Genomic DNA, 26,309 nt, shown 5'->3' with positions numbered 1-26,309 from the left:
GGAAGGAATTGCTCTTGATGTCAGCAAACAGTGTCTGACAGGAGGAATCCGCCCAAAGAAGACATCTCCTTGCACAGGGAATTGAAATCAGGTCTTCTGAGTGCTGTTCTGGCCTTTGATATTGGTGGCATGCCTGATCTTGGACTGATCATTGGATTCTATGCTTCAAATACGTATGATTAATAGCTACCTACCGACAGCCTCTGTTTCAGTACAAAGAATTCAGATCTGATTTTGAGAACAGCCTGGGGGTTTCTCCTAATACAGTGTAGCCACAGTCTTTGCCTGTATTTTCTAGTCTGGTTAGAAGTTATTCCCAGGGGTCCCCACTTGACGGCCAATAAACGTGGGAACGTTGGTCGTGTGAAAAGAACGTTTTCAATGCACATGCATTTTCTTTTGAACATAGGTGCAAGGGGAGCTGAAGAGGAAATGGCGGAGTCTGTGCTGGAAGCAAACAGCGGGCAGAGATTACAGACTCCACAGCTCCTCGATTTCTCGAAACGGATCAGAAAGCGTTTCTCAGCTCCATCGGAATTCAAGGGCTCAGTCCTTTATGCAGACAGAGACCACCATGATATAAATCAGCTAGGTCCTCCAAAAGATGAAACAACAAACTGTGGGATATATCGTTCATTACGCAGCTTGATGTGGTATTTTCTAAAATGTACAGTTTAGTGCTTTGCTTTTCTACATATTGCTGTTTGGGAAATTGGTTTGTGCAGCCAACCAGGTAATAACAGAGACACCTGCTCCATGGATGCTTTGTGCTCTTCTTTATGCCATTCATATTAATTTTGATGTTCTCCTGCCATTTACTAGCCACAACTGTTTAAAAACTAATATACTATAGCAGTTCCTTTCCCCTTCAATCTGTCCATGAGTTGAACAGTACCCTTTTCGATGCAGACTGACTGCTTTGGTACATTCGAAAAGGTTAAGATGGGAAGCAAGAAAATTTCCTACACTTTATTTAATAAAGTAATATTTCTTTCCTAATTAGGCACTAATTCTATTTCTTACCTAATTAGGCACTAATTATGGAAAACAGAAGAAAAATAAAGAAATGTAAGGCTATAATTAACCACAGTGGGAGTGTAGTGTAGTAATCTAGGAAATCATTAATACTATTTATACAGAGGAAAAAAAAGTAGAACTTCTTGGCTAATTTTATAAATCGTCATTCAGTTCTCAGATGACTTTCTACAGAGCTTGATTCCTATCCTGCTGTCCCCCCGCCTGAAGTGCCTGGTTTTTAGGTTTCGTAGGACTATCTTTGCGGTTCGTATAGAAAAGCCGACGGTAATAGTTATGATTAAAACATCACCATTTGCCAATAGCACTACTCTAATCACCAGTTGTACTCCTCTGTTTAAAATGAGAGAGATTTGTGTTGATCTTAGGTTAAACAATTTCTGAAGAGGTGCTTTATTGCTAGGACAGTCTGGCATAGGATAAACAGCCTTGGATAGCCTATTACCCACTGAAAATACTGTTTTCATAGAATATTTTCATTAAAATATGTCTCTAGAGCTATGTCCTTGGCAGCTAAAACAGAGAGTATTACAATAAAGTTACAACTCCCATTTAAGGAATAATGTAAATATTTTAGCTTAATTCCATTTTGTGTCTGAGCTGATTTAAAATTTAGTCCTGGCCATGAGTCCGGCAAAAAAAAGTAGATACAATCCCTAAAAATTACCATAAAAGGCATAAATTGCAAGAATTTTCGGCAGCATCAAGCCTCTTATGTAGTCACTTTGTAAAAAAGAGAGAGAACTGACAAGTTCTTATAAATATACACAGAACATTTGCAATCTTAAAAGAAATGAACCCAGTGATGTTTACTTCTCGTGTCACAGTTGACCATGTCCACTCTAAATAGTAAGTGTGAGTGATATGTATTTACATGAGCACCCTTGATCCATAAAGAGAATTGCCCTAATATTTCAGATAACAGATCGTATGGAGCTAGCAGGGTCCAAGGTCCCTAACGTTCCCAGGAACGGGGGAGCGTGGCAGCAAGGAGGATCCCTTGGCAGGCATACATGTACATTCCTGAAAGTATTGCCATATATTATTGGCAGCTGTCAAAGTGTCCGTGTACTTCTGGGTCTGTTTTACTGTTACCTATTTATCAGTCAAACACCATTTATTTTAATGGGATTGTCCTGGAGCGATACAAAGTTATGTCAAACCAAAGATAGAAAATGCCATAACGGCTGCCATGAGTACTAAAGAGCAGGTGACTTTATGTATATTACGTGACACCTACCCTTTACGTGATAGGTATCATTTGAGTTAAATAATAATCATTTAATTCTTACTTTGCCAAACCTCACTTTAAGGCCGCTCTTGGTCACGTCCCGTCATTCAGTGTTTTTTACTGTCACTTGGTGAAGTCACTATGAGATTCTGGAGCAAACTAACTTGCCCAGGGGGGTCTAAAGATGGGACCATACACCTATATTTAAACTTACATGCTAAGTATTCCCAAAGACTTTAGACTCAGAAAGCATTGCTGACCTTTGTATTTCTCCTGGATCGCTGAACAACCTTAACAGCAAACTCTTAACTGCAAATGTATAAAGACACATTGGAGCTTTTGAGGGGTCTGTGCTATTCCTGAATTAAGTACATCTGTGCACTTTAGGCTTCTTCGCATGTCACGGGGACTGCTCAGCTTTCTGAAAATCAGATCATATCTAGATATCTGGAACACTATTTTTTGAATGCAGAATTTATTTTTTTCCCTGAAACCCAAAAGTGGAAAGGCACACTTGGCAAACATTCAGATGTATTCATTTATGTTCAAAGGAGGTTCTGCAAGTGAGAGTTGTGCTATAGAAATAGAGGTTTTAAGCGATCAGTCCCATCAGCCTGTTCTGCATGATGCATTGCCAATTATGTGTTTAGAATTCATTGTGTATCCTGGAGAAAACTATCTTTGCTTTAATTAGATGAGCACAGAAAAAAATCTGCATTTTAATGATTTCTGGATTATAAAACACTAAATCATAAATGAGGGAATACATTTTGAGTTGCAACAAAGCAGCATAGTTTTCTTTAGCAGGGTACAGATGCGTTTGGACTTGCAGTCCAAATTGGGACAGGCGGTATCCTACTGTTCATGTAGGGAGTAGTGCCATATGAGACAATGCGGTTGCACAGTGGTAGAAAAAAATTGACATCACTAATTTTTCAAAGGACTTGTAATTTCAGTGCTTGCATGGGCAGGTGAAGAATGGCATGCAAGGGAGAGAGATGCTCCACGTTTTATTTCAAGCCAGTGAAAAGTGCAGTACTTTGTAAAGCCTCATCCCTCTACTAAAAATCATTGAATCTAAATATAGACAACACTTTTTCTGAGACAGTTGTACTTCATAATGCCTTGTACAAGCATTTTAAATGTCTGCTCCAAATTCACCAAGGAATTTTATTCAAAGTTCCAGCATCAACCTGAGCAGCATGAGACCCGTTTGACTTTCAGCTGCCTTTGCGCACACAGGCACACATCGTATTAAAATGTACGCAAAAATTGCAAAGCGGTTTGATGAATCTAGCACTTGAGCAGTGTTTTGCATCTTTATGGCATACAGAGACAAGTTTTTCCTGGCCTTGCCTCTCATTACGTTTTACACTGCGCTGTGGCGATAAACTGTCTTGCATTGTGCTGTGGTGACTCTTAAGAGTCGAAGAGACAATGCAAAAAACCATTATTTAGCCCTTATGGCATCCTTGAGCGTCGCGCTCCCCTGGTCCTTGCAATGTCAAGGGAGGAGGCAAAGGCACCAAGACAGGCACGTGCTTTCCCAAATGGCCTTTCATGTACTGCTCCTCCCTTTTTTAATTCCTTTACTATCTCCTCCCTTTGGTTGTGTTAAGTTCAAAACTGAATTGTAAAGTCTTCAGGGCAGGAAACCTGGGTTTTTGTTCCCCCTGAGAAGTCAGTAGGACATCATGTGTGCAGGAAGGTTCCTGAACAAGAACAGTAATGGTATTCGCTCTCAGAGCGGTTAATTGGAGGACTGCACTTGCCTGTGGGGCTGCACCATTCGTTCTGAGTGACTTTTATCGGCTTTATGTCCTGCTGGTGCCTGTGGGACACACTGCGACGGATTACTCCCCAGTTGCTAATCGTGACCAAAATCTGAATATAGGTATTATTCCACTAGATTTCCTCGGCAGAACTGATTTCAGCTGGATGCTTGATAAACTCAGGTGAAATTCACATGTACCCAATTCAGGCATCTAAAAGTTAGATGTCTGTTTTTGAGCTACAGACTCTTTTATGTGCCTTCCATAGTCGTCACAGAGAAACAGTCTGTAGTTTACGATGCTTCATCCCATTTTCAGATGAGTATCTAAGGTGGGTAAACAGAATCGTCCTCTGAAAACACCTGTTTTTCTCGACTTACTATAAAATGAGCACAGGGTAGCTGGCTAGTGTTTAGGGTTCTCAGTTCCTGTCTAAAATTAGGTAAGATGAATTTCTCCTGTAGAGTTTATGGCCAGAGGAGGCCGTTAGGTTATCTGACTAATAGATGATACTCAGATATCCCTTGTTAAGCCAAGTAACTTGGATTGGCCAAAGTTATCCTGCAGCAAAACATGCAGGGTAATTTAAAAATGCAGGCAGTGAAGTTCATTTTTAGGGTGTCCCACTGGTTAACTGCTTTCCACGGTAAACCCTTTTGCCTTATTTCCTGTTTGGATTTGCCTGGATTCAGCTTTCAGCAATAGTTTCTTGCTTTGGGTTGGGTGTTTGGTTTTTTCGGTCTTTTGTAGAAGGGTCGTCTGCTAAAACAAAGTATGAGACTTTTTCTTTATGTGAAGTCTACTGTTGTTGAAGTCACATCTTGATTCTCTCTCTGAGAAACTAAAGATGTCACATCTCTGAGATTCTTACTGCAAGGCATTTTCTCAAATATTTTTCCTGCGCCTCGGTCCATTTGTAATGGCTTCGGCCACAAGAAACAACAAACTCCAGTATCGCCCTTGTCACTATGATATACACCGTCGACCACATGTCCCACTCCACTTGCACCTCACCTGGTCCTACCTTTGAGAATTGCACGTAGTCATTTTAACTGTTGACCAGGAACTGGCAAATAACAGGCAACAAGATTATTAACAGCAATTTTTTCTACCGTCTGAACTTGAACCTTTTTATAATACGTTGGCCTAGGAGTCCGGGTCAGGTGCAGTAATTTCCTTTGCAATATAACCTTAGCAATGTGGAGAACATCATTTTAGTCATTGAAAGCAGTGCCTACCTTTAAGAAATGTTACGAATTTGACATGTGTTTAAGTAAGTATTCCATGTAAAGCTGGAGTGCACATTTCACCCCAACAGCGTGGTGATGGGTGCTGCAAAGAGCCAGACGTTGGAACCGTATTGTAGCAGCAGAAGCTGATTGGTGACAAAGGCATGAGAAAGCTTTCTGGTGTCAAGGCGGAGATAGCCTGCTCCACTCCATAGCCACTTCTGCACGTCGTGATGCACCCCAGACAAGCTTTCCTCTGCCCTAAAAACGATGGAAGGGAAAGCAATGGACATAGAGCTTCAGCAAACCGGAGAATCGGTTTGGGACTGCTGATGAAATAAGGCATTTCTGAGTGCAAGTGTCTCTAAGCGTAAGGATTGAGATGATCATTTCTCTTATTTCTTTCCTATTTTTGTGAGTTTTAAAGCAGATATTCTGTTTTAAACTCACTTTATGCAGAATTTTTTTTCACACAGCTCCAATGAAAATCCAACATTAAACATATTTGATAAGAAAAGTGGCACTGGCAAGTAACTTGCAGAAAAAGCTACTATGGATGTAGTGGTTGTTGTTGGAACAATTAGGGTCTGCACACAGCGATACAGCAGAGTATTACGAAAAAAAAGTATCTTTACATTACCGTGAGTGCCTATATACGCTTTGGGCTGTCAGTGCTACGCTGACATAACCAAATAGCAGAAGTTAGCATACAGTGCTATTGTGTTTATTAAATAACAAATATTGAAATGATAATGGATTGTGCCGTGTGTGTTCGGAGGAGTAAATCAGCATAACATAGAAAAGGAGCGTCTGTGGTACGGTTTAACAGCTCAGTGCTGAACCTGGTTTTGCCATTGCAAGCAGTATGTAGGTAGTTCTGTTGTCAGCTAAACCAGTGACTGAAATGCCCCAAACTGCTTTATTTCCCAAAGCACTGTAGTAAGTTTATTATATGCTGCAACATTTTTCTGGAGCATTAGTATGAGCATTGGTTTGAAATTCTCTTTTACCATCTTTATTGATAACTTTTTTTCTGTCAAATACAGTAAAAATTTAAGATGATGTAAATGAATGTGATAATTTTCTATAAAATGTACAGACTATGACTGTTGTATAGATTAATGTGTGTAAATAGATTTGCTTTTCATACTGTAATGCAGTACGTGTATCCTTTATTTTTGCTCTTTTTTTTTTTTGTATTGTTTTAATGTCACATCCGTAACAGCCTTCTCTGCGGTGCATTGTATATAAAACTGTGAACAAATAAGCATTTATATCTTCGTGCTATTAGTGATAATAGTAGTTAATAACACCACAAAGGGCAGAAGCAGAATCAGAGGAAAAAATTTAAAAGTTTTGCACAGAACCTGTGTTGTTTATATTTAAAAACCTGTGTAAAATGATACAATTTCCTCGCTGATTCAGTGGTCAAGGCCATGCTCAAGTTTGTGGCTAAGTTAATATTTCACTTTTTAATTCAACAGCTGTAAGATTTGCACGTTATAGAAAACCATCCCCTTACCTGAGGAATACATGTCTTCGTGCAGCTGAGCTAAGTTTACATGGGTGTAAGAAGGACATACCACTAGAGTAGATCCGGGTGATCCTGTATGTCCTATACGTAAACATCTCGATGGCTGGTAGTTATTTTGATTTACTACGTCTTACTTAAAAGCATTTGTCCAGGTATCTTTTAGAAGTACAGTGTAATAGAGGTGGAACAAAGGAAAGCTATGAAATCTTTTCTGGAGAGGGAAAATCATATGTCATGTATTTCTTCCCTAAAAGATATCTATTTATTCCTATATCTATATCTCTATCTTTCAGAAAACTAGATACCCTCAAAAATTAGATTTTCAGAAGTTCTATACCTGAAAAGGTCCTCCTGCCTTGGCAGCTCATGGCTGCATGGAAAATGAAAGGCCGAGGCTGCTCCTGCCATGGGAATGGGCATGGAAAGCAGTGATGGAGAGCCGTTCTGCTTTCCCTCACGGCCCCAGCGAATCTGCCCCCATCTGTATCTATACTTGTCCCAGAAATTATGGCATCAGGAGGGGTCCTCTGGCCCACTGAGAGATGCATGCATTCATGAGCATATCACAGGGTCTGAGCCCTTTTGCATTCAATTACAGGACAGCAAAGCCTTCGGAGCCCTTGCCCACATACATGTCCTCTCCCGCATTGCTGACTGGACAGTCCCTAGAACAGGTCGCCTTGACGTCCCTAGCGGGCTGCATTGGGGCTGAAGAGCCTGAACACCCCAGGAGAGGTGGGCTGCAAGGGAGCAAAGCAGCTGGACGGATTCCTATCGATGCTGGCAACAGCGCCAGCATGTTTCCCTGGAAAGCTGGAATCCCGTCAAACCCCAAAAAACTATTTTGTTAAAAAAATGCTGAGTACTTGTAACGCTATCAGCGTTGACAGTCTCCTGTGGCTGCAGAAATTAATGTCTCTAGAATAAGAGGAAAAGTCAGTGTATCTTGAAGGGATAAGGGAGACTGCATCCCTTGTTTTCACAAGGGATTTTATTTTCCCATCGCAACACAGTCACAGCCCAGCTCGTTCGGTCCTGTCCTCTTGCAGCTGGGCAGAGGTTGGCCCTTAGGCAGCAGAGCGACAAGCACAGCTGAAAAAGAGAGGAGTTGCGCAGGCTACGTGCAGGAGCTGAGCCACCTGGGAGAGGCCAGAAGAGCTGCGCTCAGGAAAAGAGGCAATCGAGGCGAGAGGCTATGCAGAGCCTGCCTACAGCACGGCGCTGTCAGGGGACTTTGGGGCGGGGGGAGGCGGCGGTTTCTGTTGCAATGACTTTGCAGCAGCATGGAGGTTATTCTGGTTTTCAACGGGGGCACCTTGGACTGCACAACCCTCCTGTGTTAATAGAAAGATCCAAATAATCAGACCCTGTATGGCCAACTGAATATGAGTGAATCACAATTTCACTTATTAAAACGCTTTCCAATAATTACATTCCATTGCTTATAATTATTTGTGTTTTAATACCCTTATCTTTCCCTAATAACATACACGTGGACATATTACGAGCTAGCTGACCTGCAGTTTAGGGTGAACTATTTATCCATCCTCTTAATAAGTAGGTATATGTTGTATCAAACTATTTATAGACTTTCACATAGTCTTTAGGAAAATACTTAGTCTACCTATCACCAGTGCTCTGAGTTAAACTCATGTATCGATTAAATATGAGCATTGAATTTGGGAGACAAAAAAGATCGAAATGAAGAGGCAGTGCTTTATGTTGAAATCCTCCTGCATTTCTGAGCTTGTACCTTTGTAATTGAGATTGCTTTTCAACACAAGCCAGTGCTTTCAGGTCAGAAAGGCTTTAGCAGTAGCCGCCAGCCACTGCTCATCCCCGGTTTCCTGCTTACATTCTTCACCTGCTCTTAATCAGTGCCTTGGGCTTTGGCTGCCTGTCTCCGTAGGATAAGAAAAACTACTTTGCAAATAATGAAGGAATCAATAAGCAAGTTTAGAAAGACGTAATTCATAATGGAGCCTGACTATTAGGAGATATTTTGTTATGCTGAGCAGCATTCATGAGAAGCAATTTCAAAATTAAAAACTAATCTAAATACCGTAGAAAATTGTGCTGTAGAGAATGATTGTGTCTTAGTCAGGTGATGAATTAGACAATTTAATCATTCCTGCAGATTCTAGCTTCTGTTATTCAGCTAAGTGCCCAAACCATATGGCCTCTCTTAAAAAACACTTAACTTGATCTTATTGCTCAACAATAAAAACATGAGGAAAAATATTGTTTCCCTCAAAAATACAACATCTTTAAAGAATCATTTTCATAATTTTCATAACATCCTGTTTCTTGGAACAGGACAATAATTTATCAATTCAGACACTTGAAAGGACTCTTAACATATGGAATTAATATTTTCTGGTAGTCATAAAAAAATCTTTGAATGCGCAGGATGTACCTTGTTCAGGCTATAGCTCTTTTTACTTGTCCTGATGCCTCAAAATGAGCTGACTCAAGCTTGGAAGACATAGGCAATACTGGCTTCTCCGCATTTACGCCCAGATTATTTGTATCTAAATTTAAACATCTCAGTTAAGCGTCCAGTTTAGAAAACCGGTCTTTGGCTGAACTCAAGGACAGAAAATCCAAGCTGGATCACCTCCCGGATGTCACTCTTCACCACTGGCCAGGACCACATGGAGGAGTAGCGGTGGCCCTGGGGTTCTGCCACCTATGCAAAATTCCATAGAGAAAACAAGTATTGACTGATATCACACAGGCTGACATCACTGAGGCTGGAAATTAGAAAATGTTTGTAATCTCCAGAGAACTAAGGTTTTGAAAGACCCTAATGGCTTCTAAGAAAAAATCCCACTCTTAGATCCCTGTTTATATGGCTTAGAGGAAATTATATGACATGAGTCTCAGACAGTAGAGGATTAGATCTCGTGGCACATCCACTTACTTTTCCTACACTCCTATATGACTAGGGGGTCTTAACTCCATTAATATGTCCGATGTTCTGGAGAGAAACAAGAAAAGTGAAAAAAAGTTCATGAACTTTTCTAAATCCAATAGTTTAAAAATGTAAATGAATGACAAAACCCTTAGGTTTTGACCCTTGGCCAATCACTGTCATAAGACTGTCTATTAATGCCATTTTAGACACTTGTTTCAGTGATAGACTCAGTCTCGCATGGCTCCATTGTGCCTGCATGAACAGAGTTCACTGTTGACGCCGATGATTTGGAAGTGTGAGTACTATAAAGAGATTTTTAGTCTTGGTTCATCTTCTCTCACTATTGCGCTCTGTATTTATCTGTAGCTAAGAAAAGTTCTTCCAATTAGCTATTCACGCACTGATCCATGAATAGCACAACTATACTTCTATATATGTTCTCAAAATGTCTGGGGTGGGTTCTTTATTTCCTCTAGGCTGTAATTACTCATCTCAGCATTTGGCAATGTTTTTGAATGGTTTTAACTTTCATCATGCGATGTCTCATCAGGGTTAAAAAGTAATGGTTTCTTTGGACAATCTGGACTCTGAAGTATTCGGCTCATAGGGTGGAAAGTGGCTTCTGGCCTTCATAGTTAATTTGCAGTTGACTACTTTATTACATTTTAAAATTTTGAATTAATTCAAAATGATAAATCAAAGAAAAAGATACAGATTGACTTTTGAGAGTCTGGGCGAAAAGCATGTGGAGTTGGGGGAATAAATGGGATCAAAGCTGGAACTTACTCTGAGGAAATAAGGTTTTCCTACAGGAATATGGAAGAGCTAAGGGAATCCTGGTTTGGGAAAAGACATGTAGGAGGTGGGTGGAATTAGAGTTGTGAAGGGGAGTCCAGACCCTTGCTGAAGAGCCCTTTGAGTCATTTGCTCCTGGGGGACCGTTTCCATGGGGAACTGTCAGTGGTCTTCCAAGCAACTTTTCCCTGTATATGTATAAAGCTAAACTAGAAGCTAAATTTTCTGAAATGTGCACTGCATATAAAATCTGAGCAGGTTTACTCCAAACAGTTTGCAGGTAGGTTATGTAGACTGCAAAGTTTCGACATACAGGTCCAAGCCACCTCTCAATGAAGGTCCATATTTCCCTCCTCTTAATGTAAAATTTTACGTATCATAGGTGCAGGCCTTGTCTTAACTCTCTATGTATGACAAAACTAACACTTTTGTGAATAAGGAATAGAGTCAGAAAACTCTGATTCATCTGCTAAGATAGAAAAGGCAAAATCTTCTCATCAGACCAAGAAAGCATTTTTACACCAATAAGCAAGTAAGGTAATATCTTTGGGAGGCATTTGATGTAAATTAGGATTCCTGGTCTCATCACTAGACTTAAGTACTGTGGTATCAGCCATGTCAGTTGAAGGATTATGTTTATTGTGTATCCCACCCACAGTTTTGCTAACTTAAATATGTTCTGAGACCAAAATTACCTATCGAAATAAAACTGTAAGAACATGTGTCCTGTGGCTACTGACCCTATTAATGTGGCCTGCCTGGCCCCAGGCTGACCTAGTCATTCATCACGCCCAATTTGATTCTGAAATTAAAATCAGTTATGGATAAAAAAAATTCTATAGGTTTTCATTTGGGCTGAAATATTTCCACTGATTCAGAGATTTTTTTTCTGGATCCAGTATGGCTTTATTATATTATTTATATTATTTACTATTCCCAGCCAAAACACAATAATTCTGGCGGTCACTCCTTCACAATTGTTGGGGCTGTACCTGTCTAATTGCACATGATTCAGTGGTGGTACAATCCCAATAACGGGCAGGCTGTTAGCTATCCAAGTACAGCTCATTCATACCCAGATAAACAGAATGTCAGGTTTTGATGGTGACTCACTAATCTGCCCTTCATGTCTCTATTTATGACTAATTAAGATTTTCTTTCTTTTTGAATACAGCTTAAAGTCTGCCATCTGCCTTTGTCCATGGATGTTTAAGTGTGTCCAAAGTTAAACTAAACTGGCATACAGCGTTAGGTTCCTGCAAGGTAACTCAATAGATGGCACAGCCTCTACCCATCCCAGGGTCAGCTGTGTCCCTCTCATTCCTGACGTATTAATTTAATCTGCTCCTCATATCTCCCCGTAATGGAGACTTCCCAGGGCAGAAATCTCATCCAGGCATGTTTTATTATGAGCTGTGGCACTTTCACTCTATTCAGAATTTAAAATGTTCCCTTTTCTTTTGCAGTAAAGCTGGCAAAAGACCTATGCTTCAGGTATGGCTCTTCCTCAGGTGGGATCAGTAGATACTCTGGTATCATAATAGTACTTTGTGGGAAAATAAACTCTGCTCTAAAAGAACAATTTTCTTCATTATCTTATAGTTCAGCTTCTGCAATGAGCAAAAAACAAATGTAGGAAAAAACGTCTGAACAGGTGATTACCGTACAGGATTATTGCTTTAAATATTCGAATTTTAAACTACTGCTTTACTGTATTTGCCTGGGGCATGCAGGTGACAGTATGGTACAAGCCAAGGATATGTGTCTCTCTCCAACAGAGGAACATTTTCTCAGGCCCGTACCAACACCTACTTCAATGCATCTCTATCTTTAAGTCCCAGCACAGCAATGGAGCTTAAACAGCTGCTCTAAACCTCACGGTTTAGAGCAACGGAATCTGTTGTTCCCATGCTTAAGCTTCACAGTTTTGGTTATATAAATTATATATGGTCTCAGGAATCCTTTACCAATACCCACCTTTCTTCTCGCATCTGTTTATAATTTATCTTTCATATTTCCCCAGGATGCAATTTCTTCTTTAGCAATACTGCGAATATTTTATGAAGTAGTACATATTTTCCTTGAATTTATATGGACATTATTTTTTTCCTGGCATTGATCTGCACATTATGATTGTCTCTGGATAACACTTTTCAGAGTTCATTATTGCAGGAGGCGAACAAGATCAGAGCTAGAGCTGAGACAAGACAGTCGCAAGACACCTCAGAGCAGAAAAGGGAGACAGGAACGTTAAGCTAGGGGGCCAGCATGGAAATGGAGAGGTCAAAGACCAACCCATGTCAACACCCTGCAAAGAGCCTTGAGCTTTGGTCAAAGCTGAGGAGATATGGGCAGAGCCTCCTATAGTGCAGTGTGAAACCCTCTACTTGTGACTTTGGTGTTGACACTTTTGGTGCTGGGTATTTACGATACTTGACTAGAAGAACTCAAGGGGAGAGCTTGAACCAGCTGCACTAGAGATGTCCAAGGAGCTCTTTTGTAGGCTTTGGTCTACTTACTTCAATGGGTGAGTTTTAGGGACAGCAACGTCCCTATTGCTGTCCCTATTGCTATGAAATTGCAAGGTGACGTTGCAGTGTGGAGCTCAGCGGTGTCCTGGGCTCAGCGAAGGTCTCGCTATTGTTGCTGGAGATTTCTGTTTATTATTTCTGATATCTTCTTGTAAACATTTGTTTTAACTCCTGACATGGCTTAGCACTGAGGTGACTATTGTCTGATGTATGGCTTGAGAACATTATGAGAGTTACTGAAATAATAATGAATTGTTATTGAATAAAGAATAATGAATAAAAATGACATAAATGAATAAAATGAATAAAAATGAATAAAATAAATTAAAAAAAAATAAATAATAAAAATAAAAAATAAATAAATAAAAAATATATAAAAAATAAATAAATAATAAAAAATATAAAAATAAATAAATAAAAAATAAATAAATAAAAAATAAATAAAAAATAAAAAAAATAAATAAAAAATATATTAAAAAATAAATAAAAAAATAAATAAAAAAAATAAATAAAAATGAATAAAAATGATAAATAAAAATTTATCATAGTTTATCATAGTTAATTACTAAGAAGTTGGCAGGTTCAGTGTAGCACTACTTAGAATAGACTCTACTGGGCCAGTAACAACGTTACTGTGGAAAGAGAGAGCGTGAATAAATTAAACACAGTTTCAGATTTTGAAGATATAGGACACAGTATGCTGTAATTGAGACATAAGAATAACTAAAGAAGTTGCAAAGGGGCCAGTAGGCCAGATTTTGTTTCTTTTTTTCTTTGTGAATAATAACTTGGAGCTAGATCATAACTTGATTTCAGCTGGCATTAATATGTAAGCATTTTTGAGAGTCCATCTAGGTTCCGGTATCCTTTACTTGTCTTTAAAAATCAGCCGTTGTAATGCAGATGAGTAATTCAAACAGGTGGAGAGACAGGGCCCAACAGAATTTCCTCCTAACCTCTAATGCAATCCTATTTCTAGAACTGTTGTATTTTTATGGATAAGAACAGTAAACCATATCACTATTTGTACAGCTGAGTAATTCTGAATGGTATTTACAATGATTCCTGCTTCTTCCTACAGCATTGCTTTCATATGTCATCTTTCATCTTTTCTCCCACACACAGCAATACTGCTTGTAGTTTATCATACACTGTTTTAATAACAAATTAATGAACCCCGGAGATGACGGCTGGACACAGAAAAATCACGATGAAGTGATGTGACCACTGATACAGGACTCAATTAATGCAGCAGTGTCTGTGCAATTAATGATTATACTTGAGAATTGTATAGAGTATAGAAAGTACTTAAGATCTCTAGTGAGTCTCATATCATCCAAATGAGATAATTGTTGTTAAAATCATGTCGCTGATGGGGAAAAGTAAGAAACCTGTAACTTGAGACTCTTCCCAAGTCAACAATATCCGTCAGTGAAAAACAGAGGTTTGCCTACAAAAAAATTAATGTTCCAGGAATAGACAACTATGTGAACTTACAGGTGAGGACTGACTTTCCATTTGTCTGCATAAAGTCATAAACATTTGATAAACATTTTACTCCAAACCATGCAATTGGCTTCTATGAGATTTCCCTGCAAAGGAAATAATCAATATGAAAAGTGGTAAATATCTGCAACTATTGTTATAAATTGAATATAACGTATACGTCTGCTAGGTTTGGTTTATTAGATCAAAGCAATGATCTAACAGACACCCATGCCAAACGCTTCAGGAAAAACACATCTGAACACTGTTACAGCCTCTGGGTGATTTCTTTCTGACCTGCAGAGTTCACGTTTTACACCCAGATGCACGCAGCACTCAGCTCCCTGCACTGCATTTTAACTACCACATAACACTACCCTAGGTTGTATTTCTTCCACTACCACCTCATTGTAGGCTGCACTCTCTAAAGGGTAAGTTCCTTTACAGCTGTGGTTGTTGAGCTGACCAGTGCACTTTCTAAGTGTAAGGTTTCTATACTACATAATATAATGCTTCCAGTAGTCTAAAGTATCCAGATCGATCGTTTGCAGCTCCTTACTGTTTTCTGTGCTCCGGGCTCAAAGGTTGTTCTGTGTTGTTCCATGCAGCTTTGTGGCACACCAAGAGCTTTTCTTCTTATTGCAGGTCACTGGAAGATGTGTCTTCCCCTTCCCCAGCCCTTAAGGTAGCAATTTCCAGGCAGGTGGCATAAATGTCAACACTGTGATGTACCACCGCTTTTCTTTCAGGATTTCCACTCCCAGAGGAATGGAAAACTTCATCAGGCATCAGATTTCTCAGACTCTGCTGTTTCTTAAGCCTTGTAGAAGGCTATTCATTATTTGCAATAATGAATAAAATTTAAAAATAGCAGTAGGGCTGTATTTAATAATAAAAACCATTCTTGTTTGCTTTCACCCCTCTTTCAGTCAAGGTAGAATTAAGCTCTGTGAGGTTAAAATGGAGCCTTTTTTGCTTTTACTGTCCAAACCGGTGGCTGCTTCCCACCTGCCCTTGCTTTTCTTCCCTGTAAGGACAGGACACAAAAGCCAGAATTCTCCTGCTGTGTCCCCCAAGCTAGAAAGCCTTGTTGTGGCACATATGTCTCTTATAAAACTGTGCTTCTTTTTCCACATAGGAAAATTTTCTCCTTAAAAGTCTGTAATATTGCCCATTTAAGCTTCACATATTTTGCTTTTATCTGTGACATCCTCCTGAAAATGCTCTAGTAAAATCTTATGAATCATTATGTAAATAATTTCAAAAGCACCTTTTCTTTTTGCCAGATTCAAAGCCGCTATCGCCCTGCAAGGTTGTAAAAAGATCTAAAGATGATATCACAGGTGGAGAAATTGGAACAAAGCTACTAATTTGACTAACTTCTCTTTCCCTAACGCACACTGCTTAGGACCCCACTCCGTTCATGTCCCATCCCATTCAAGAATGAATCATCAAGTATATTGGCAATATTTACCAGTTTCAATTTACATTATTTATTTCTGAGAATTGCAGGTGATACTCAGAATTTAAATACTGCAGCATATCCCATGTATTGCCAACTCTGAGTGCTTTTGTGTCAGGAAGCGCAGCTGACTTCTGTTTGTAGCCGGAAAGAGCAATAGAAGTGGTCTCGTTGGAAAGGAGCAAAATTATGATCGGGTAGTTAATTAAGCAGACTGTTTGGTATGTGATACTGCTGCAGGGGCTGCTTAAACCAGAAAGAAGCTTCTGTTAGACTGTGCCCCATGTGTGGGGACAGTGCAATAGCCTCCCTGCAGCCTTTCAGAGAAGCTGTGAGTTTTTTTAAAGCAAAAGCACTCAGAAAAGAAAGAATGTAGGGAAACGCTAGTAGCTTGGAGAGAACGCATTGACACTGAATGGTGAAGAGGCAAATAGAAGTAAATGAATTTTGTCAAGTGAAAGGTAAGATTAAGCCAATGCTTTGTGTTTAAAACCTGCTGTGCGTGAATAATTCAGATTTCTGTTGAGAGATAGAAAAAGCTCCAGGTATAGACACCCCACTATACACAGCAATGAAATGTAATTTATATTAATCTTTTGCAGCTCCACAGTGTCTCAAAGAAATGTGTCAAAGTACTGTGCAAATATTACTAGCTTGATAGAACTAGTCTCATTTTTCCTAGGGGGAAAATTGAGTATCGCAAATATGCTTAGTTCATACAGGAAGTCTGTGGCAATCCAGGATATTGTCCAGACCTTCTGAATCCCTGCCCTGTTATTTAGCCATGAATTCAATGTTCCTTAGACTTGGCCTGTTTTGGGTCACATCTCTTCTTCTGAAAAAAGCCCCCACAAATACCAGATTTCATCTAACAAAGGCTAAGAATTTGACTTTTGGACAGATTTAGGCACTTTGATGAAAATTTGTGAGGAAACAAGCCTCTGATTTACCAGCAAATAGCCTGGCTTGATACTAGTGAAGAGGAGATTACACAGAAATGTCAACAGATATTTTTGGAAGTTTTAAGTTGATGTGTTGTAGGGTTGAATGTAAAGCGTCCTGAGGTGATGCAGGCTGCATTAACCCCGTCGACTCCTTTTCCTGATGACAACACAGACAATTTCTCTGCCACGTCTCTCCTCTTCAAGAAACATGTTGCAAATTTACTAAAAAGTTTGAAGACTGCCCTGGGCTATTCACCTGACGTCATTTGGAGGAGGTAGTCTGTGCAATGTGCTTTTCTTAAGAAATGTACCGATGTCAAAAAGGAAAGTTCAGAAAGCTTTACTTCGAGTAGAAAATTAGTCTCCATTCTCATCCTCCTGATAGCCTGTTATAATGGTTGATATTTGTTTGATTTCCTTGTTCTTATGTTTCTACATCAACTTATTAAAAAGACTGACTGACTCAGGGGGTATCCGAGGAGTGAAGGGGAAGGAAGAAGTTGTCCCTGGCCTCAGGAGCAACTGAGTGGGGCGAAAGAGAGATGCTGCTCCAGAGCGCTGTGAGCCAGGTGGGCAGTTCTGTCTTACTTACTTATTTTTAAAAAGTTAGTTGTTCTAGGTTATGCTCTACTAAAGTTTGGCTTTGTGTTTAAAGCCCAGTGTTTTCATGAGGCTTGTCATAAGTAAGTAGTCTAGGAAGATGCTTGCCAAATCCTGCCTGACTTATAGTCCCCTCACGCTTTTTTTTAGCATATTTTCAAGTTAAAATTAATTTTTCCTGAGCACAGGAAACAATTCCACCTGGAAAATTGCGTTTTCCCAAATCATTTCCTATTTCTACTGGAAAGTCTAGAAAGCTCCAAGAATGAGGTGAGGTTATCTTAGCTTATAGCCAGAATTTATGGTAGCAGCCTTTTGGCCGATGAGCCTGTGTTACACTTTCCTGTGTTTGATCCCTCTTCTAATATTTCGATCCTCAAGGGCAATGTAATAATATCTTCATTACACACCAGCTCCTACTATATGGATGATTTCTTCTGAGCTTGTGTCATCAAAAGGTTTCATTAGTCAAATCATACACTTTAGGGCCAGGTTTACCGAATTTATTACATCATTGCTGCTAAATAAGGTTGGTCTCAAGACTGATTCCTGCGGTTTCCGCTGATACCACCCTCTACCCCAAATAGAATTTCCTGCCGTTTCAGCCAATTTTCTACATTGCTTATGCTAGTTCCTGTCTTTTCTAACTCACAGTTTTATATGATCATGTCAAATATTTTGCTCGAATCCAAGTACATACAGCATTCCCATTGTCTAAAAGATCAGTTGTTATCTGACAAGGATATCAGATTTTCTAGTACAGTTAGTTTTAGCAAATTCATATTTTATTTTCTCCTATTTTCCATTCATCCTATGCCTTAAACTCCTTTTTCCTTAGAAAATATTTTAAAGCTTTGCATCCAATTTGAGTTATACTAGTTAGTGTTGTAGCTGCCTGTCTGTCATCCTTTCCTTTCTCATACGTAATCACTGTTTGCTGTCCTCCAGATATGATAGCAATTTGGTGCTATGGACTATAGATTTCTTGTCAGAAGACTTACAATTTTGTGTGTCAGTTAATGATATGAATTTGTACTTGGTACTCTTAACAGCAAGTGACACACTGACTGTGGACTCTGTCATGTGCTGATGAATTAATTTAACTGATTGAATGCAGTCGTTCAAATCTATTTCTCAGAAACGTGCATGGCTATATGCTGATAACTATTTCAGTGACTGGAAATTCACTGCATTTCTCTTCTGGCCAGAAAGGAAGGGATCATTTCTGAAGTCTCAAGCATTACATCCTCGCTTATCGAAATCAGTGAAGATGTCCCTGGAATGTATATTATTGTAAGAGAAGGCAAAGCTAGTTTTTCAATTCCCATGCAGCTATGGCAACGAGAGTGTTTTACTGGAATACTTTGAGTGTGGCAATGCTTCTGAGCCTGTGAGCTGCACAAGATATTTCATGCGGTCAAGAGCCATGAGTAATATTCCACATATGCTAGATAACTAAAAACAGAGGGGGTCTCAGGAATGATGTGAAGGGGTAAGATAATAACAGCTTCCCTGGTTTCTGCTATGTCCATCCAGTTTGGGTCTAGTCGGGGTCCTATGGCAACCTCATGATGGGTCCCTCCAGCTCCAGCTGGCTTATTTCCACGCAAAAGCCACTCAGTTTATCTACCAGTCCTCCTGGCAGGGACTGCTCTAGGATGGAAGCCATACTCAGATGGTTTACTGAGTGTGGCTCAACAGCTGTCAACATCATTTTTTAAAGTTCAAGCTATCATTTAAAAAGTTAATTGAATTAGTATTTGCATGTCCACTTCTCTTTCTTTTTTTTTCTTGTTTCAGCTGGAAAATATACAAAGCTCTAAGTGATTTCAAAAGAAGCAAGGTCAAAGGCGTGTATAGGTGGAGGTATAGCTGGAGGTGCGCACCTAGCACAGTTCCACAGCACAGCCTGGCGAGGCGGAGCAGGGGGAATTGCAGGACAGGACAACATCACCCAGCATCCGAGCTCACCAAGGTACCCTACTTGCATCTCCAAGACTCCCAACTGGGAGCACAGTGTGGCAGACTTGGCAAGCTGTCAGTAAAAGGCATGCAATCTAGTCTGGGAAAGCAGGAGTACTTCTTTAAAGACCTGGCAAATAATGACCTGCTCACAAAGAACAAAAATTGAGGTAGAAGAGCTTGAAAATTCATGACCGCTTTGATACGGCATGAGCCATGTTACCTGGCATCCAAAGTACATTTAAATTCCTATAAATGTTGTTGATCAACGTGTCTTGGGAGGAAATGGGTGATATAAAAAGCAATGAGAAAAGCCAGAATCAAGCATTTGTAATTTTCTTCATAAATAGGAAGTTTCTATGACTCATTCATATACTATCAGCTATTTGGGTTTAGAGGCTGAATTTTAAGACTTAAATGGTTGACTAAATTTAACTGTGCCCTTATGTGTATGTTCTGACAGCAGTGTTCTGCCTGGCAGTTACAGAAAATCTCAACGTGAACATGAGGATAGGCTATGATAACATCACTCCATAAACTACATTTACTGCTTATATAAATGTGTAAATAGGGTTAAGGAGTTTTTTTCCATTCTTCTAAAGATTTTCTTGCTAAGGTGGTACTATTTATTTTATACTTCCAAAGAGCTTTATATTTACAAAGGCACTTTTAGCCTTCTGTTAAAGATGTTATACATGTGCAGTGGGAACTGAAGTGTGTTCTTGGACCACAGTGATTAGAGAGATTGGTGCTGCCATACCAGCACGTTAAGCATAATGATTTTCACTTCCCCAGCCTTGGTTTGTTCGCCTGGGAATATCTTCTCTGAGATAAGAACAAAAACGCTGTAGTGTGTCAAACAGACGGTGAGTCCAAATCATTAGTCTGTCCTGGTCAGGAATTTGTGGAGGATGGAGAGGAAAAGTGATAGAAAACAGATCATGGATGAAATGATTCTTTCCTCCTTATGATCTTCTGGTTTGCAGCTTTGGGAATATCCTGAGCCAGAGGTTGCATCCAGCCCATCATGCTTCGTATTTACTGCTAGATTAGTCTCCCATTAATTGATCTTTTCTCTTTGAGCACAATTTTATCCTTTTGACCTCCACAGGGTTCTCTGCAGCTGAGTTCTACAATTTTGTTATGCACTGTCTAAAGAAGTAATTATTTTTATTTTAAAGCTGTAACTAACAATTTAATTAGGTGTCCCTTAAGTCTTTTATCGTAAAAAATTGTGAATAATCAATCAGTCCCTTGTTACCCCACCTGCAGTCATCACTTTTCTACTCAGAAAGTGCTAGGCTATTTAATCTGTCCTCATATGGAAGATTACATTCTCCCCTCTTTTAATCCTCTTTAGCTTTGCAACATCCCTTTTCCAATAGGGATCAGAGCTGCAAACAGTGATGAAGAGGCGAGTGCACCATTGATTTCTACAACAACCATCTAAAGGCACCTTTCTGAGTAGCTGATGTATATGGGGCTGCAGCTGTGTATATATACAGCTAGGGATTTTATTCCCCATGTGCATTCTTTTGTCAGAAGCAGCTGACTAAAGCCATTGGCATTACACCAAAATAGAAGTGACTTCAACCAAAATGAACCTGAGAAAAGAGTATGTCAGAAATTTCTGAACCCCGACCATAACCTATTCAATTTCTTCTTTTCAGAAAGCTCTACCATGAAAGCTTTACAGCACGGAAGTCCTATGGATTTACATGAAATATTTGGACAAAAAAGAACCACTGACCATGAACCTGAGTCCTTTTCTTGGTAGAATGTTCTTTTCTGTAACATTTGGTCTCTCTTTTCATTATATGGCATAGCAGGAATATTTCAAGTTGATTGAAAAGTAATTTATAATAACTAGAAAACATAATACAAAAAGCTCAATTTAATATTCATTTCTTTTCACATCCATCTCCATTTGAGCTTCTCACTTTTTGTCACATGGTTTGTCTGTGGCTCAGGAAGCACTACCATTACTACATTACAGTCAAGTCAAGTCAATGCAGCCTTCAATTACAATAATTTGATTCCTAAGGAGAGGAAAAAAAAAGAAACCCAATAACTAAAAACAGTTACTTTAGCTGCACGCTTTTTTGAACATCTGAATGTGGAGAGCTTTTAACAGAATAGCTCTTCCTTCGGTAGAGATATTTTTCTCTAATCAGTAAAAACCTAGAAATACTAATTCTCAAATATTAGCCATAAGTCCTTTTTACTAACCATCACTATGTGAAAAGGTTGAGAGGTAAGGATAGGTAGTTCTTATCAGTTTATCATGGATTACCTGGGAAACGCAAAAATAATATCACAGAATTTTAACCTAAAAAAGGAAGTTAATTAATTAAATCAGGTTGATAAAAATAATCTAATGAAGGAATTTTCTAGAGAGGCACAGATTAAGTGGTTAGGTTCTGCTGTTCTTCTCTTTGCTAATATGTAATTATTAATAATATATAATAATATACGGCTAATAAATACCTCATCTCCTGGAACAGCTGAAAGCTTAAAGCAAGGCTTCCCAAACTGACTTTACCCCATGACTAGATCAGTTTGTGGCGCATGTGTGTGTTGTCACGTCCTCCCTCTGCCAAGTTCTGGGGCATTTGGAGCAAGAGCTGCCTGTGGAGCAGCTGAAGTGCAGCGGTCAGTGCTGATATGGGTAAGGAGATACCTCCTTAATCACTGCTGCGTTGACTAGCCAGTGTCCATCTTGCCAAGTATTCCCTAAGCCTGTTTTCACGATGAAATTAGTGTTCTTTTCATTCGTTTTCCGTGAATACTTTCTTTGCCTTTTCTTCCGTGTTACAGATTCTTTCCTTGTACTTTGTTTTTTCCTATATCTGACACTCATTTGATGGTCATTCCAGCATGCACTTCACGGAGCTGTTCTGACTTTAGTGTTTTCATAATTGCAGTACACATGCAATTAGGATACTTTATAACTTCAGATCTCCTGAAAAACAAAGCTGGAATCATGCAAAGGTCATTTTTTTGGCACGAGCATGGGGGTGGAAATATAGATTTTATTTCCACTTTTTCATATGGTTGGCTTAACTGTTCATAGAATTTTATGCTTTGTTACTTTTGGTTATCTGTTGGTTGCTCATTTTGCCATTGCACCCAGAACAATCTGGTTTTTAACAAGACAAAATGTATTCTCAAAAAAGGCTTATTTATGAATCTTTGAGCTTGAACATTGAGTACATGATTACTCCAAAAGAAAGTTATAAAGCATCTCATCTGCTAAGTACTTCAGTGAGCTGAGTTGAAGCATATACTGATAAGATAAACAAATCCATTCAAATAGATCCAAACCTGTCTCGCTTGAAACTGTAAAACAAAGCCTGTGTTTGGGCAATGTCTTGCATTCTGCAGTCTTGCTTGGTTTGTGCCGTTTTTATCTGTAGAGCTGGTAATCAAATTGCTTCATGCACAGGCTCAAAATCTGCTCAATGAGTTTGAAACAAAGCTTAGTTTTATGAGCGTTTCATATCCCAGAATTAATAAGATTACCATGAGACCAAACATTGAGGGAAGAAAAAACAAAATTAATTTTTCAAAATTATTGCATTAGGTGCCCAAGGAAAACAATCAGAATACATGGAGTGTTAATCTTACGTTCAATAGCTCGTACTTAAACCAATGCATCCTCAGCAATAAAAGTCCCAGTGAAACATATCAGTTTACAGGGGCACCCGTGATAACCGATGATGGAGATCTATGCAATACTAGCTGTGTTGATGCCACGGTTACTACTAAGCTATTTAAGTTAATTTAATGGCACAATATTCCTGGTACAGTGTATTCAGGGAATTAATATTGATTTAGTTCAAGCTACAAGGAAGTGCCTCGGAAGCCCAGCAGCATAAGATAATTACCATTATGTGCTGACAGAATAATCTCATTTTTTTTCATAAGCCTTGACTATGCAAATCACTCATGTGCCTGCTTCTCTGGCAACATGCTTATATTCTGTTTCAGCCCCACACTGACGAAGCATGTAACTGAGATACTTCCACCTATAGATTCCTCCCTAGTGTGACCAGTCCTCATCCATTTTTAAGAGATTTAAAGGACCTTTGAATCAAGTCCCTGCCTGCAGTGGTCTAGTTCCTTATAACACCTTCTTAACTGATAAGAACCTGAGAAGGTCCCAAAATTTTGCTTTATCAGGGCTGCATTTCTCAACAGAGTGGTGGGAGGGCAGATAACACTCAGCAAAGTTAAGTATTATTGTGTTACTTGTTGTTCTGCAAAATATTATCATATAGTAGCACAATTATTATCTTCCACTTCCTCACTGTGCTCATGGTTTGATCCTAACAGCAATATTGAAGAACACAATGAGGTGCTGTTTGGACGAAAATCTTCAGCGAGTTTTTAATTCTTGCGCGCACAAAAATGCACGTCACTCAAGCTGGGATTTTTTCAAGCAGACTACAGAAGCGAGCTCATGGTTATAATCCAGATCTCCATGTGTGCCAGTGCACAGTTCAGATATGCAAATAGTCACTTGCATAGTTTACGTGACTCAAAGCTGAGGGCCTTTGAAAATGTGACCTTCAGGGAGCCTAAAACGAAAGAATCGGAGAAAGTTGCAGAATGACATCTAGCACTTTTCACTAACAGCAACTGCAGTATCATTTTTCTACCACAGTCAACTAACAAACGCAAGAGTTACTTCCTTCATTATCCTTCCTTTGAGATATATTGCTAATGCAATACTGAATATACCTGTGAGACAAATCGAGTCATTTCACACCCAGCAGCAATTTCAGTGTCCATTTATTTAAACTTGGGAAGAAGTGCAACCTGCGTTCTTACACTGCTGAATTCAATAGAGTTTGCTTATTTGTCTGTTCATTCTGTTGCTTCTATGTTTGACAGAGGGGAGATGTGTCTTTTCGTGTACTGCAGTAAAATAGCACTGACCTGCATATTTATCAGCAAGAGCACAAGGAACACTATATAAAGAATATCAAAAGTACATTTCCTATAAATTTTGTTTAAAGAGCTCTTTGAAAACGTTCAATACATTGTTACCACTTGCTTATATTTAAGTGAAATGCTTGTTCTTGTCTCCTTTTGGAGAGGTTCTCTGAGGCTGTCAGCTTTTATTAACACCTACTGTAAAGATTTTCTATGTTTTAGTTACGAAGTTTACATAATTTTCTGGGAAAATAGGCCTTTGACATTTAGTTCGGCAGAATGGACTATAATAAAATAAGATATGCAGTATAATTAAATGCAATATAGCTATACTCAGTATTAAATGCCTTCTTTCCTATTATGTATGTATCTGATCATCTATAGATAAATATTTATGAAATATTTTTATTATAAATATTAATTTGTTACAATCAGCGTATTCCTTGAGATGTTTTGACTCCAACAAATCTCCAGTAGAAACTCTTTTTCTCCTGCTTTGCAGCTCATCTGTAGGAGCAGTTAATGTGCCAGGCCGGAGGTCCCAAGACTGGGAAGTCTTAGAGATTGTCTCAGATCTGAGGAATTTGTCCCCTCCTCCTAACACTACCCTGGTTAGGGCTTTCATTCCTCCTCAGTAAATAGTTCTGGGATTTTTGGTTTGTATTTCACACTGTAACAAAATCAGACTTCAGAATATTAAAATCTTTGACCAGTTCATGTGCGTATCTGGGGTCATAGACAGAATCACACTACCTGCCCACAGATTTTGTCTTTCAAAAAGGAGCTTTCAAGGGCTCTTTCAAGAGATAAATGCAAGTTAGTAACCAAATTTCTCTTGAGGGACTAGTGAGTAAAGGCAAATACAGAAGGCAAAACAAACTTTCTTTTCTTTTTTTAAAGCTTTTATAAATGTGAGCATTCACTGCGCAGCGTAGTGTGCATGATACCATGCGTACGTTTCTAAGGCGGGGAATCCAAGTCACATGTTTCCGTTTGCTTTGCTCGTGTTGGAGCCCTTCATGTTTTTTGGTTAATACGCTATGACTCCATGCAGAGCTAGAGCAGTGACAGAGATACGGAATTTGTATCCATAGCAGCAATCCACAGTAACCAGTCGGGGTTTCTACTTACTGTCTATTGTGAGGAAAGTAGATAAAATGTTTTGCTCGGCAGGGGTGAAAGAAGCTAATATCCCACTTGCTGCTTTGGTTAATAGGAAAATGAAGTGGTTAATCATTAAAGAAGGACAATATGTGATGTATTTTGTGGGAACAATGGTGCTATAATTAAGAGCAGCATGGAGGGCACCTACACAAGTGACTGATGTTAAATAATGTGGGGGATTATGGCATTTGGGATAAAAATCAAGACTGAATTCCTAATAATTTTCAAATCTAGGAATGTTTTTTCAGTTTTCTAACTAACTGTTCTGACATACAAAGAATAGCTACCACCCCTGACACCAAACTCTCGAACATTTTTAATGATATGCATTCACTTTTTAGAAGAATGGCAAAGCTCTGCAAAGCCCCTTTTCCCTTTCTGTTGAAGTGAATTTTCTCATTTCCTTTTGCAAAGTACATAGGCTAATAGAGAAAATAAGATGGAAACGGATGCTTTAAAAGTTATCTGGGCTCCAGTTCCTACTCCCACTGCTGCTTATGCATTTCATATTTCATTGGCTAAAATGCATAGGTGGTGCAGGGCATCAGCAGACCCAAAGCCCCTTCTCCTAGGGAGGTAGCTCTCAAGGGACAACACTTTGGTTCCTGTTTGGCGACTCTCCCTTGACATTTCAGTCTAAAAATTCAGCTTCACTGGGAGGGATAAAGGTTGTCATGCTTCGTAATCTGGTGTTGGTCTTTCAGAGAGAG

The 26,309-nt window shown here is 39.2% G+C and overlaps 1 protein-coding gene across 2 annotated transcripts in view; it reads left to right on the top strand.

The window, feature by feature from the left end:
* VIPR2 (vasoactive intestinal peptide receptor 2) overlaps nucleotides 1-4,818 on the top strand; it is a 64,444-nt gene extending 59,626 nt beyond the window's left edge. For both annotated transcript variants that reach the window (XM_068934297.1, XM_068934296.1), the window contains exon 13: nucleotides 410-4,818. In XM_068934297.1, the coding sequence (XP_068790398.1) occupies nucleotides 410-583 (174 nt within the window). In that variant the 3' untranslated portion in view covers nucleotides 584-4,818. The remainder of the gene's footprint in view (nucleotides 1-409) is intronic.
* The last annotated feature ends 21,491 nt before the right edge of the window (nucleotides 4,819-26,309 follow it).

The sequence above is a fragment of the Struthio camelus genome, chromosome 2, assembly GCF_040807025.1.
Source record: "Struthio camelus isolate bStrCam1 chromosome 2, bStrCam1.hap1, whole genome shotgun sequence".
NCBI classification, from domain to species: domain Eukaryota; kingdom Metazoa; phylum Chordata; class Aves; order Struthioniformes; family Struthionidae; genus Struthio; species Struthio camelus.
The sequence above is the reverse complement of the archived record's forward strand: the minus strand, read 5'-3'. Positions and strand labels throughout refer to the sequence as shown.